Source organism: Ornithorhynchus anatinus, chromosome X5, assembly GCF_004115215.2.
Source record: "Ornithorhynchus anatinus isolate Pmale09 chromosome X5, mOrnAna1.pri.v4, whole genome shotgun sequence".
Taxonomy (NCBI): Eukaryota; Metazoa; Chordata; class Mammalia; order Monotremata; family Ornithorhynchidae; genus Ornithorhynchus; species Ornithorhynchus anatinus.
The window spans coordinates 6,652,822-6,666,155 of record NC_041753.1 but is presented as its reverse complement, the minus strand read 5'-3'; the positions used below and the strand labels follow the sequence as shown (position 1 = coordinate 6,666,155).

Here is a 13,334-nt window from a genome sequence, read left to right as displayed (position 1 = left end):
CCCCCTACGCCGGGAGCTCCGAGTGGGCCCGAGACCGTCTCCGCCCGATGATCCGGTACCAACCACAGCGCCCGGTACGGCGCACTAGAGAAGCAGCGTGGCTCAGTGCTCGGGAGTCCGAGGTCACGGGTTCGAATCGGCCACCCGTCAGCCGGGTGACCGTGGGCGAGTCACTTCACTTCTCTGAGCCTCGGTTACCTCATCTGCAAAATAGGGATGAAGACCGTGAGCCCCACGTGGGGCGACCCGAATCCCCCGCGTCTCCCCCAGCGCTTAGAACGGTGCTCTGCGCATAGTAAGCGCTTAACGAATACCGACATCATCATCGTTATTGTTAACGCGAAGATCTTCACGGGTGAACAGGAAGGGTATATTAAACATCACCGGTATTTTCAAGGTGCTCTAGTGGTCTTTTAACGGTACTTGCTCTTCGACGGCATCTGAGCACTTACCGGCGTGTCGGGCGCTGTACCGAGCGCCCTTCTCGTGATGTCCCCCTCCCCCTCCCTCCTCCCTCCAGGACATGTTGCTGATGGCTGCCATGGGACCCCCGGGAGGGGGCCGGACGGTCATCTCCCCCCGCCTCCAGAGTCGCTTCAACCTCATTAACATGACCTTCCCCACGGTGAGGACGCGAGCGGGCCATCCGCCGTCATTGCAGGGTATTTGCTGAGCGCTCACTGGGTGCGGAGCACTGGACTGAGCGCTTGGGAGAGGGCGGCAGGACAACAGACGGACGCGTCCGCCGCCCACGACGAGCCTCCGGTCTCCTGGGAGAAAGAATGGAAAGAAATGGAGGATGGATATGGATGTGGGGACTAGGAGAGGTATTTGATGGTATTTGGGCGCTGCGCGCACAGCCCTGTGCTAGGCACTGGGGAGAGTCCGCCACTGTAGAGTCGGTGTGCACGCTCCCTGCCCCGAGGGAGTTCACAGGCCACCGGGAGACGGACGTTGACGGAGCGACGATGCTAATAGCGTCGGCGTTTGTTGAGCGCTTACTCGGGTTAGTGGAAGGAGCCCTGGTTTGGGAGTCCCAGGTCATGGGTTCTAATCCCGCCCCGCCGCTTGCCTGCTGTGTGCCTCTGGGCAAGTCACTTCACTTCTCTGGGCCTCAGTGACCTCATCTGTAAAATGGGAGTTAAAACTGTGAGCCCCACGTGGGACAGCCCGATCACTCTGTATCCCCCGGCGCTCAGAACGGTGCTCTGCACATAGTAAGCGCTTAACGAATGCCATTATTGTGTGCAGAGCGCCGTTCTAAGCGCCCGGGGTGATACGGGGTCATCGGGCCGTCCCGCGCCGGGCTCCCGGTCTTCAACCCCATTTTCCAGACGAGGGAACTGAGGCCGGGAGAAGCGAAGTGACTCGCCCACGGTCACGCGGCTGACGAGGGGCAGAGCCGGCACTGGAACCCGGGACCCCGGACTCCAAAGCCCGGGCTCAGGCGAACGATGGATACTTTGGAGTCGGGGGTCATGAGTTCGAATCCCAACCCCGCCACCTGTCAGATGTGTGACTGCGGGCGAGTCGCTTCACTTCTCCGTGCCTCGGCTACCTCATCCGTAAAACGGGGATGAAGGCCGTGAGCCCCACCTGGGACATCCTGAACCGCCCCCCCCCCCCCGCCCCCCGTGTCTACCCCAGCGCTCGGGACAGTGCTGGGCACATAGTGAGCCCTTAACAGATGCCAACGTCATTATTACTGTTATTACGGACGGAACGGGGTCGGTCGAGCGCCCGCTGTGGGCCGGGCACCGGGCCGAGGGCGCGGGCGAGTCCGATCCGGCAGGGTCGGGAGACACGTTCTCCGCCCGCGGTGGACGGTGTCGACCGAGCACCCCGGGGCGCGGTACCGAGCGCTCGGGAGAGCCCGATCCGCCGGAGCGGGCGGCCGCGTTCCCCGCCCGCCTCGAGGAGGCCGAGAGGCGGTCTCCGCGGAGCGTGGGGCCGCCGAGGGGGACCCCCGCCCCCCCCGACCCGGGCCGGCCCCTCTCCCCCCGCGCCCCGTAGGAGTCCCAGATCCGGCGCATCTTCGGCACCATGATGAACCAGAAGCTGCAGGAGTTCGAAGAGGAGATGAAACCCATCGGGAACGTGGTGACGGAGGCCACGGTGGAGGTGTACAACGCCGTGGTCCAGCGCTTCCTGCCCACCCCCGCCAAGATTCACTACCTCTTCAACATGCGGGACATCTCCAAGGTCGGGCCCCCCCGTCCGGCCCCGCCAACCCCCTACCGTCCGTCCACCCATCGACGGTATTTCTTGAACTCCTCCGGCGGGCAGAACGCCGGACTAAGCGCCCGGGCGAGTCCGATACAGAGAAGCCGGTAGACCCGCTCCCCGCCCGCGGGGCGCCGAGCGCTCGGGAGAGCCCGGCGCGACCGAGCGGGTAGACACGCCCCCCGCCCGCGAGCGCTTAGTACAGTGCTCCGCGCCTAGGGAGCCCTCAAGACGTACCGCTGACGGAAAGATTCGCCTCATGCCAGCCACGTCGGGGCCCCCTTCTCTTAGACCAAGCCATCCCCATTAATCGATGGATCGATGGGTCGCGTTTATGGGGCGCTTGCCGGGCGCGGAGCACTGCACTGAGCGCTTGGGAGAGGTCGACGTGACACGTTCGCTGCCTGCGACGGGCGGCCGATCAGTCGGGGGCTATAAGCGATGTGTTGACATTAACGTCCGTCCCTCTCCGCCGGAAGCTCCTTGCGGGCGGGGAACACGTCCCGCCGACTCCGCTGCGGCGGCCCCTCCTGAGCGCTCCGTGCGGTGCTCTGCCCCCCCGTCGGCGCTCGAGAAATACCGTCGACCGTGCCGACGGCGTTCGCCGGGCACGTGACGCGTGCAGAGCCCCGAACTAAGCGCTTGGGGAAGTAGCGCGGCTCGGCGGCAAGAGCCCGGGCTTGGGGGGGTCCGAGGTCGTGGGTCCGGACCCCGGCTCCGCCGCCTGGCAGCTGGGTGGCTGCGGGCAAGTCGCCTCTCTGGGCCTCGGTGACCTCATCTGGGAGACGAGGCTGAAGACCGGGAGCCTCCCGTGGGACCACCCGATGGCCCCGTATCTCCCCCAGCGCTTAGAACGGTGCTCTGCACGCAGTAAGCGCTTAACCGATACCGACGTTATCGTTATCACCAAGTACTGCGATAGGGTGGGTGGACACGATTCCCGCCCCGCTCGAGGAGTCCACGGGGGGGTGGGGGGCGGAGTCGGGTCCGATCCCGCGGCCCCCTCCCCGCTGACCGGCCGGGACCCTCCTAGGTGTTCCAGGGAATGCTGAGAGCCAACAAAGACTTCCACGATACCAAATCCAGCCTCACCCGCCTCTGGATCCACGAATGTTTCCGGTGAGGCGGCCGCCCCCGTCCTCCTCCCCCTCCTCCCCACCCTCGCTCCCCACCATATCCCTAGTCCTGAACCCCCCCCGCCCCCCCCGCCCCTCCCCCTCTCGCCTTCCCCCGCAAGCCCCGTGGGACACGGGGACCGCGTCCGACCCGATCGTCCCGAATCCGCCCCCGGACGCGGTCAGTCGTATCTTTCGGGCGCTTAGCGTGCGCAGGACACTGGACTGAGCGCCTGGGAGAGGACGACAGCGCAGTAGAACGGTCACGTTCCCCGCCTTCGGCTCCGAGTATCGCTTAACGCTTACCGCGTGAAGCAGCGTGGCCCAGCGGGTAGAGCCCGGGCCCGGGAGTCAGAGGGACCTGCGTTCTCATCCCGGCTCCGCCGCTCGTCTGCTGGGAGACCTCGGCCCAGTCCCCTCCCTAGGCCTCCGATCCCTCATCGACCAGATGGGGATTCGGTCCCCTAGACTGGGAGCTCCGGGTGGGACCCGATGATGCCGTCTCCGCCCCGGTGCTCAGCACGGCGCTCGGCTCACGGCGAGCGCTTACCAGATACTCACTCGGTCGCGTTCGCCGAGCGCCTGTCGTGAGCCAACCACGGTACCGGGCGCTTGGGAGAGGACAGTTAACGGACACGTTCCCTGCCCACAGCGAGCTTACGGTCTAGAGGTGCGGGGGCAGACAAGGATACGGACGTAAACGCCGCGGGGCTGGGCCGGGGAAGGGGAAAGGGAGCGAGTCGGGACGCCGCCCGAGGGAGTCCCTCTAGGGCCCCGGCCCTCCAGGTCTGCCCGGCCCCCCCCCCCCGCCCCCGGTCCGCAGGGTGTTCTCGGACCGCCTGGTGGACCCCGGGGACCTCGAGACGTTCGTGGCCGTCCTGAGCGAGAAGCTGGGCACCTTCTTCGACCTCACCTTCCACAACCTCTGCCCCAACCGCCGTTCGCCCATGTTCGGTGAGGACCGGGGCCGGGGGGGCCGGACCCCCGAGCCGGTGGGGGCGAGGGGAGGGAGGGGCTCCCCTTAACCCGCCCACACCCTCCCCGCCTCGCCAGGGGACTTCCTGCGGGAGCCCAAGGTGTACGAGGACCTGACGGACCTGGGGGCGTTGAAGGTGGCCACGGAGACGGCGCTGGAGGACTACAACCTGACCCCCGGCGTCATCCCCATGCACCTGGTGCTCTTCCGAGAGGCCATCGAGCACAGTGAGCCCCGAGACCCCGGACGCCCCGGCCCCGCGCGGAAGGGAGGGGGGAACGAGGGCTTAGCCGGGGGAGGCCCCTCGGAGGCGACGGGATTTTATCGAGGCTTGGAAGGTGGGGAAGAGAGGGCGCTCCGGGCCAGAGGCGGGACGTGGGCCGGGGGTCGGCGGCGAGACGGACGAGATCCGGAGGGGCAGCGAGCGGGGTCGGCATCAGGGGAGCCGAGCGGGCGGGCCGGGTCGGAGCGGGAGAGGAGCCAGGCGAGGAAGGAGCGGACGAGGCGCTTGAGCGACCGAGGGATGGCTCCCGGCCCCCCGGGGAGCGTCCGATCCCTCCCCCGCCGCCGACCGCGCCGCCTCTCCCCCCGTCTCTCCCCCCCGCCCCCACCAGTCACCCGCATCGTGCGTGTGATCGGCCAGCCGCGCGGGAACATGCTGTTGGTGGGCATCGGGGGCAGCGGGCGGCAGAGCCTGGCCCGCCTGGCCTCCTCCATCTGCGAGTACATCACCTTCCAGATCGAGACCACCAAGCACTACCGCAAGCAGGAGTTCCGGGAGGGTGAGTCCGGGGCCCAGCCCGGGGTGGGGGCGGGCGGAGGAGAGCTCGGGATCCGCGGCCGCGGCCCAGCCGCTTCTCTCCTCTGCCCCGTCCATTCAGTAGTATTCATCGAGCGCTTACTATGTGCAGAGCACCGTACTAAGCGCTCGGAACGAACAAGTCGGCAACAGATAGAGACGGTCCCCGCCGTCCGACGGGCTTACGGTCCGATCGGGGGAGACGGACGGACGAGAACGACGGCGATAGGTAGAGTCGAGGGGAAGGACATCTCGTAAAAACAGTGGCGACTGAATAGAATCGAGGCGATGTACATTTCATTAACAAAATAAATAGGGTAACGGAAATATAGACAGTCGAGCGGACGGGTACGGTGCCGAGGGGATGGGAAGGGAGAGGGGGAGGAGCGGAGGGAGATGGGGGGAGAAGAGGGTTAAGCTGCGGAGAGGTGAAGGGGGGGCGGTAGAGGGAGTAGAGGGAGAGGGGGAGCTCGGTCTGGGAAGGCCTCTCGGAGGAGGTGGGGGAGAGGAGTGATAGAGGGGGGATGGGAGAGGAAGGGGAGGTTGGGGGTCTGAGAACCAGGTGGGTGCCTGGGACCTAATAAGGAAGCGGTCAGCGCCTGCCCCCCGCCAGTGGGCCGGCTTCTGGGTTTCTTAATAATGGCTGTATTGGTTATGCGCTTACTGTGTATCCAGCACTGTTCCAAGCACTGAGTAGATGCACGCTAATTAGGTTGGACTTGGTCCCTGACCCACATGGGGCTCACAGTCTTCATCCCCATTTTCCAGATGAGGGAACTGAGACCTGTGTTAAGGACTTGCCCCGTCTCCCTCCCTCAGATATCAAGAGACTGTACCGGCAGGCGGGCCTGGATCTCAAGGCCACGTCCTTCCTCTTCGTGGACACGCAGATCACCGACGACTCCTTCCTGGAGGACATCAATAACATCCTCAGTTCCGGCGAGGTCCCCAACCTCTACAAGGCCGAGGAGTTCGAGGAGGTGGCCCCCTCCGCGCCCCCCGGCCGCCGCACCCGATCGGCTCCCCTCCCCGGCCCCGGGCCTCCCCCGCCACGTCCGGGAGCGCGCCTCGCCCGCCCGCCCCCGCCCCCGCTCGCTCGGGACCGTCGGTTCCGCGGGGCCCCGTGGCTCCCCTCGGCCGGTCGTACGTGTCGGGCACTTACGGCGAGCGGAGCGCTGCGCTCGGCGCTCCGGAGAGGCCGACGGGAGGATGCGACGGACACGTCCCCCGCCCACGCCCCCGTAGGATGTAGCCCCCCGGCTCCGTCAACCCCTCCAATCCGTCAGCCCACCCGTCGGCGGCACTCGCCGGGAGCTCGGCGCACGCGGAGCCCCGCGATCCCCGCCCTCGAGGAGCCTCCGGTCCGACCCGGACGCGACGATAACCCCCCCCCCCCCCCCCGCGCGGGGACTGTTCCCTCGGACCCCGCCGGCGGCGACCCGGCCCCGCGGGCCCCCCGTGACCCCCGCCCCGCGTCGTCGTCGTCCCCCCCCCCCCAGATCCAGACGCTGATCGTGGAGGCGGCCCGGGCCGAGCAGGTGTCCGAGACCCCCGACAGCCTCTTCTCCTACCTCATCGAGCGCGTGCGCAACAACCTGCATATCGTGCTTTGCCTCAGCCCCGTGGGAGACCCCTTCAGGTGAGCCCTCTAGGCCCACCCCTTCTAGCGAGCCCCCCGCCCCCCCCATCCGGCCCCGCCCCTTCCGGGGAGCCCCAGCCCCCTAACGCTCCACCCCGTCACTGACCCCCCTCACCCGAACCCTACCCTCTCCCAAACCCCTTCCCCTTCCCCCGGACCAGGCCGCCCCTCTCCTCCCCTAACGATGATAACGAGGGCATCTGTTAAGCGCCCGCTGTGTGCACAGCACCGTTCTGAGCGCCGGGCACTCGATCGGGCGGGCGCCACCCTCCGCCGGACCCGGTGGGTGGAGCCGGGCGCTAGGACCTCCGGGACCCGAGGTCCCCCGGTCCGAACGGGAGGACGAGCGGGGGTCGGGTCGGACGGGTCGCCGGAGACCCCGGCGACGGACCCCGGCGGGGAGGGCGGCGGCCGGAGGGGGCCGGAGCCGGAGGCCCGGTCGGAGCGGGCCGGCGACCGCCGCTCCCGTTCCCCCAGGAACTGGATCCGCCAGTATCCGGCCCTGGTCAACTGCACCACCATCAACTGGTTCTCCGAGTGGCCGCAAGACGCGCTCCTGGAGGTGGCCGAGAAGTACCTGGTGGGCGTCGACCTGGGCACCGAGGAGATGGTGAGCGCCCTCTCGGGCCTCCCCGGGTCTCCCCTGGACCCACGGGCCCGGCGCCCGCCCGCCCCCGGGCTCCCGGCCCGGGCCCCGCCCCGGTCCCGCCTCCCAATCGGCCCTCCCTGCCCTCCCGCCGCCCCGCTCCGCCTCAGCCCAGCCTCCCCCCAACCGGGGGAGGTCTGAAGGGCTCAGAAACCCGGGGTCCCGGTCAACCCCGGCCCTGGGGGATCCGGAGTGGATCCGCTTCCGGTCGGCAGTGGGACCGGGCTCCTCTCCGAGGGCCGGAGGGCAGAGGGAGCGGTAGAACCCGTGCGGTCGGCCCCGTGGCTTCGGGGAGTCGGTTCCGGCGATCCGAAGAACGACCGTGTACGGCGGGGGCAGCCGCGCTCCCGCGTGTTGAGGGGCCCTTGCCCCCACTGCCCTCCCCCCCACCCTCCCACGCCCCGTTACGAGACCCCTGCCCTCCCGACTGCAAGGGAGAGGATCGTGGAGGATCCGTGGCGCCTGCCCGGCTTAGGTTTGTCGTCGGCCCCAGCCAATTCCAGGCCACTCGTTACGCGTCTGCCGCGCGCCAAGCACGGCACTGAGCGCAGAGGAGGTTGCAGTATCATCGGGTTGAACGCCCTCCCGCCCAGGGATCACGGCCTGAGCAGGAGGGAGAAAAGAGACTGAATCCCCATTAGACAGAGGAGGAAGCGGAGGCCCACGGAGGCGAAGGGACTTGCCCGAGTCCAGCCTCCGGCCGAGCCGAGATTAGAACCCAGATCCTCCGTCCCCCGAGTCTTCCCACGAGGCCACGCTCCCCCCGGCGCCCCCGAGGCCATCGCCCCCCCCGCCCCCCTCTGACCTGCCCTGCCCGGCGCCCCCGGCCCTGAACTCGGCTTCCCTCCCGGCCCAGATCCACAAGAAGGTAGCCCAGATCTTTGTGACCATGCACCGGTCCGTGGCCCGCTACTCTCGGAAGATGCTCCTGGAATTACGCCGACACAACTACGTCACTCCCACCAACTACCTGGAGCTGGTCTCGGGTTACAAGAAGTACGGGCCGGGGAACCCGAGGAGCGGGGGGACGGTGGGGGAAACCGAGTCCGGGAGGGACCAGTCGGGGGCAGAGGGGACCCGTCTCCGCCCGCCCGGCCCCGTCCCCGAACCACCCAACCGACCCCGGCCTCCCCGCCGGTCGCCCCCGACCCGCTGCCTTCGACCGGTGGTATTTGTCGAGCGCCCGCGGCGTGCAGGGCGATCGATCCGTCGTGTTTATTGAGCGCTCGCTGCGCGCGGAGCACTGGACCGAGCACTTGGGAGCGTTCGGCAGAGCAGTAAACGGACACGACCCCGGCCCGCCACAAGCTGACGGTCTAGTAGGGGGGACAGACGTCAACATAAGCGAACGAATGACGGATACGGACGTGACGATCAACACGCTCGACTGACCGACTTCCTCGGGTGCCCCGCTCCGTGACTCTGACGCCGTCCCGCCCCCCCGCCACCCGGTCGCCGACGGCCGTCTCCCCCGCCTCCCCCCTCCCTCAGGCTGCTGGCGGAGAAGCGCCGGGAGCTGTCGGACCAGGCCAACAAGCTCCGGACGGGCCTGTTCAAGATCGACGAGACGCGCGAGAAGGTGGAGGTGATGTCCTTGGAGCTGGAAGAGGCCAAGCGCAAGGTGGCCGAGTTCCAGAAGCAGTGCGAGGAATACCTCGTCGTCATCGTGCAGCAGAAACGGGAGGCCGACGAGCAGCAGAAGGTGCTCTCGCCCCTCCCGGGCCACCCCGGGATCCCTCCCCTCGGGCGGCCCCGCCCCCCCCCGGCCGCGGGGCTCCATCCCCGAGAACCCGGCCCCTTCCCCGGCTCCGATCGACGGATCGATCGGTGGGATCGACGGAGGGCCAACCGCCGGCCTCGGGGGAGGCCGGCACGAGCCGGTCGGTGGACCCGAGATCCCCGCCCCGGGGGGGGGAGGGGGGGCGGCTCACAGTCCGGGGGGAGAGGGTCCCCTCGATCGATCGGTTGGTACTCACTGAGCACTCGCCGCACGCGGAGCACTGCTCTGAGAGCTTAGGAGAGCCATCGGTCAATCCGTCGAAATGGTCGCGTGCCCACGGTGGGCAGGGCACTGTTCCGGGGGCTTGGGAGAGCGATCGGTCACATCGAACGCTGGAATCAAGCGCTCGAGAGAGGCGGTCGGTCACGTCTGTGGAGCGATGGCCGCGTGACCGTCCGGAGGGGGAGGCAGACGCGAACAGGAATCGATGATGATGGATACGGACACGAGCGCTATGGGCCCGAGGGGCGGGGGGTCGAGGGAGCCACTCCGAGAGCAAGGGTGACGCGGGAGGGAGCGAGAGGAGAGGAAACGAGAGGACCCCGCACTCCCTCTCCAGGCGCCGAGTCTCCCACGGGCAGCCGGAAGCGAGAACGGGGGCGGACGGGCACCGCCCAGGGACCGGGGGACAGGGGGAGGGACCCCCTCCCCGGCCCCCGCCCCAACCACCCTCCCCTCCCAGGCGGTGACGGCCAACAGCGAGAAGATAGCGGCCGAAGAGATCAAGTGCCAGGCCCTGGCGGACAACGCCCAGAAGGACCTAGAGGAGGCCCTGCCGGCCCTGGAGGAGGCCATGAAGGTGCCGGGCCGGGGGACCGCCCGGCGGGGAGGGATCTGGCGGGAGAGCCCCCGGCCCCGCCCCCGGCCCCTCCCCCGGGCCCCGTCGCGCCCAGCCAGCTCCACCCGGCCCGCCCCAACCCACAGGCCCTAGAATCCCTGAACAAGAAGGACATGACGGAGATCAAGTCCTACGGGCGGCCGCCCACCCAAGTGGAGACGGTGATGCAGGCCGTGATGATCCTGCGGGGCAACGAGCCCACCTGGGCGGAGGCCAAGAGGCAGCTGGGTGAGGAGGTCGGGTGTCGGGGGGGCTGCTGGGGAGAGGGGCCGGGGGGGCGGCGGCCGCCGCGGGGGCGGGGAGGACCGGTATTGCGTCCACTCGTTCCTTCGGCGGTATCTATCGAGCGCTCGATGTGCGCGGAGCGCCGTGCCGAGCTCTTGGGAGAGGACGGCGCGACGGCAGACGGAGAACCCCCTTGGGACGGAAGAGGAAACCGAGGCCCAGAGAAGGGAATAATAATAACGTTGGTGTTTGTTAAGCGCTTACTACGTGCGGAGCGCTGTCCTAAGCGCTGGGGGAGATACGGGGTCGTCAGGTGGTCCCACCCGAGGCTCCCACTTAGTCCCCATTTTACAGATGAGGTCACTGAGGCCCAGAGAAGTTAAGTGACTCGCCCACGGTCACACAGCTGACAAGTGGCAGAGCCGGGCGTCGAACCCATGACCTCTGACTCCGAAGCCCGGGCTCCTTCCACTGAGCCGCGCGGCTCCCGCTGGGAAGTCGAGCAGCGTAGCCTGGTGGAAAGAGCCCAGGCCTGGGAGACGGAGGACCTGGATTCTCATCCTGGCTCCGCCACCTGTCCGCTGCGGCACCTCGGGCGAGTCACCTTGCTCCTCTGGGCCTCAGTCGCCTCATCTGTACAGTGGGGATTGAGACCGGGAGCCCCGCGTGGGACGGGGACCGTGTCCGACCCGATGAGCTCGGTTCCACCCCGGCGGTTAGTGGATCTGCTGGTGCGCGGTAAGGATTTAAGAAGTACGGTAACACCCCCCCCGCCCCCCGAATCCCAGGGGAGCCGAATTTCATCAAGCAGCTGATCAACTTCGACAAGGACAACATCTCGGACAAGGTGCTGAAGAAGATCGGCGCCTATTGCGCCCAGCCCGACTTCCAGCCCGACATCATCGGCCGCGTCTCTCTCGCCGCCAAGTCGCTCTGTATGTGGGTCAGGGCCATGGAGGTGAGTGGGACGGGTCGGGGGGGGGGGGGGCGGGGGCGGGGGCGGGCAGAAAGCCGAGCGGGAACGACCCCGGGGTCGAGGGTCAAGCACTTAAAAAAATACCATTATTATTATTATCATTGGTCAGAGATGATCAACAGCAGCGCCGTGGGAGCTGTTAGTAACGATAATGATAATAATAGTATTCGTTAAGTGCTCACTAGGTGCCAGGCACTGGATCCGTCGGGTTGGACGCGGGCCCCGTCGCACCACGGGGCTCGCCGCTCGTAATTCCCATTTTGCAGAGGCGGGAACCGAGGCATAGAGAAATAAAGGGACCGGCCCGAGGTCACACAGCGGACAAGCGGCGGGGGCTGGGATTAGAGCCCGGGGCCTTCGGACTCCTCGGGCACGGGCTCTAACCGTCAGGCCGCGCTGCCGGGAAGCGACTTGGAAGTGCCCGGCGCCGAGGCTGCCGTGGCGCGACCGAGTCGGACGTAGTCCCCCGTCTCGCCCGGGGCTCACCCTCCGAGCAGGAGGGAGGACGGGGTTGACGGTCGAGGAGACCGAGGCACGGGGACCCCGAGTTTCAATCAGTCCATCGGTGGTATCTGGCGAGCGCTTACCGTGTGCGGAGCGGTTGGGAGGGGATGATAGGACAGAGTGGGTAGACGGGTCATGGAGCAGGCTGTGAGCAGGGCCTACCGGCAAGGAGAGGGATGAGGGGGAAAGGGATCGGGGGGGGGGGGGCGGAGTAAGGCGGGGTCAGGAAGCCCCCTTTAGGGGAGGGGCGGAAGGGGCTGGGGGCCCCGGAGGTGGGGGCCGGGAGCGAGGTCACGGAATGGCGGGTCGGAGGTGTGGCCACGCAGATTTGGCAGAGAGTCGATCGATCGCATTTACTGAGCGCCCACCGTGCGCAGAGTGCCGTACTGAGCCCTCGGGCGAGGTCGCTAGAACAACAAACACGGTCCTGGGCTCCGATCCCGGCTCCGCCGCTCGTCTGCCGCGTGACCTCGGGCAAGTCCCTTTACTTCTCTGTGCCTCGGTTCCCTCGTCTGTAAAAAGGGGATTGAGACCGTCAGCCCCACGTGGGCCAGGGGACCGCGTCCGGCCCGATCCGCTCGAACCCACCCCGGCGCTGGCTACAGGCCGCGGCGGACACGTTCCCTGCCCGCGGCGCGCCCACGGTTTAGAGGGCACGGGGGGTCAAGCCGGGGGGGGGGGGGGGGACCGACGGGGCGCCTCCGTCCCCTCCCCCGCAGATCTACGGCCGGCTGTACCGGGTGGTGGAGCCCAAGCGGGTGCGCATGAACACGGCCCTGGCCCAGCTCCGGGAGAAGCAGGCCGCCCTGGCCGAGGCTCAGGAGAAGCTGCGCGAGGTCAGGCCTCCTCTCGCCTCCCCTCCCCTCTCGCCCTTCACCTCTCTCCCCCCGCCATCTCGCTTCCCCGCTCCCTTCTCCCCGGGCTCCTTCCCCCGCCCCGGTCCTACCGCCGCGTTATACCCGCCGCTGCCGCTTCGGCTACTCCGCCAGGAGGTTTAGTACGGTGCCCCCGCGCGCGGTGAGCACTTGGTGAACGCGATGGAACGAATGAAGAAACTCGAGTGAAGAGAGCTCGGGCCTGGGAGTCGGAGGACCCAGGTTCCCCTCCCTGCTTCACCGCTCGTCCGCTGAGGGGGCTCGGGCCAGTTACTTCCCTTAACAATGATAATAATAATAATCACGGTGGTATCTGTTAAGCGTAAATATCGTGTTCACGTTGTCCTGTTTCCGCCCATCTGTCTCCCCCGATTAGACTGGGAGCCCGTCACTGAGCAGGGATCGTCTCTCTCCGTTACCGAACTGTCCCTTCCAGGCGCTCGGTGCGGTGCTCTGCACCTAGTAAGCGCTCAATAAATACTATGGAGCGAATGAATCTAGTAAGTGAACTCACTAGCACCGTACTACGTGCTAGGGTGGATACAAGCAAATGGAGTTGGGCGCAGTCCCTGTCCCTCGTGGACCTCCCAGGCTAAGTAGGAGGGAGAACAGGGATTGAATTGCCGTTTTCCAGGGGAGGAGACCGAGGCCCAGAGATGTGAAGTGACTTGCCCGAGATCGCACAGCGGGCAAGTGGCGGAGCTGGGATGAGTCCCCGGGTCCTCTGACTTCCGGTCC

General features: G+C 67.5%; 1 protein-coding gene across 1 annotated transcript in view; it reads left to right on the top strand.

Moving 5' to 3' along the window:
• DNAH2 (dynein axonemal heavy chain 2) overlaps nucleotides 1-13,334 on the top strand; it is a 105,735-nt gene that overhangs the window by 70,921 nt on the left and 21,480 nt on the right. The window contains 15 exon segments of the mRNA XM_029055983.1: nucleotides 521-625; nucleotides 2,014-2,202; nucleotides 3,257-3,342; nucleotides 4,162-4,292; nucleotides 4,392-4,541; nucleotides 4,929-5,096; nucleotides 5,933-6,093; nucleotides 6,613-6,752; nucleotides 7,230-7,362; nucleotides 8,255-8,394; nucleotides 8,890-9,100; nucleotides 9,861-9,977; nucleotides 10,103-10,244; nucleotides 11,030-11,199; nucleotides 12,441-12,557. Of these exon segments, the coding sequence (XP_028911816.1) occupies nucleotides 521-625; nucleotides 2,014-2,202; nucleotides 3,257-3,342; nucleotides 4,162-4,292; nucleotides 4,392-4,541; nucleotides 4,929-5,096; nucleotides 5,933-6,093; nucleotides 6,613-6,752; nucleotides 7,230-7,362; nucleotides 8,255-8,394; nucleotides 8,890-9,100; nucleotides 9,861-9,977; nucleotides 10,103-10,244; nucleotides 11,030-11,199; nucleotides 12,441-12,557 (2,160 nt within the window).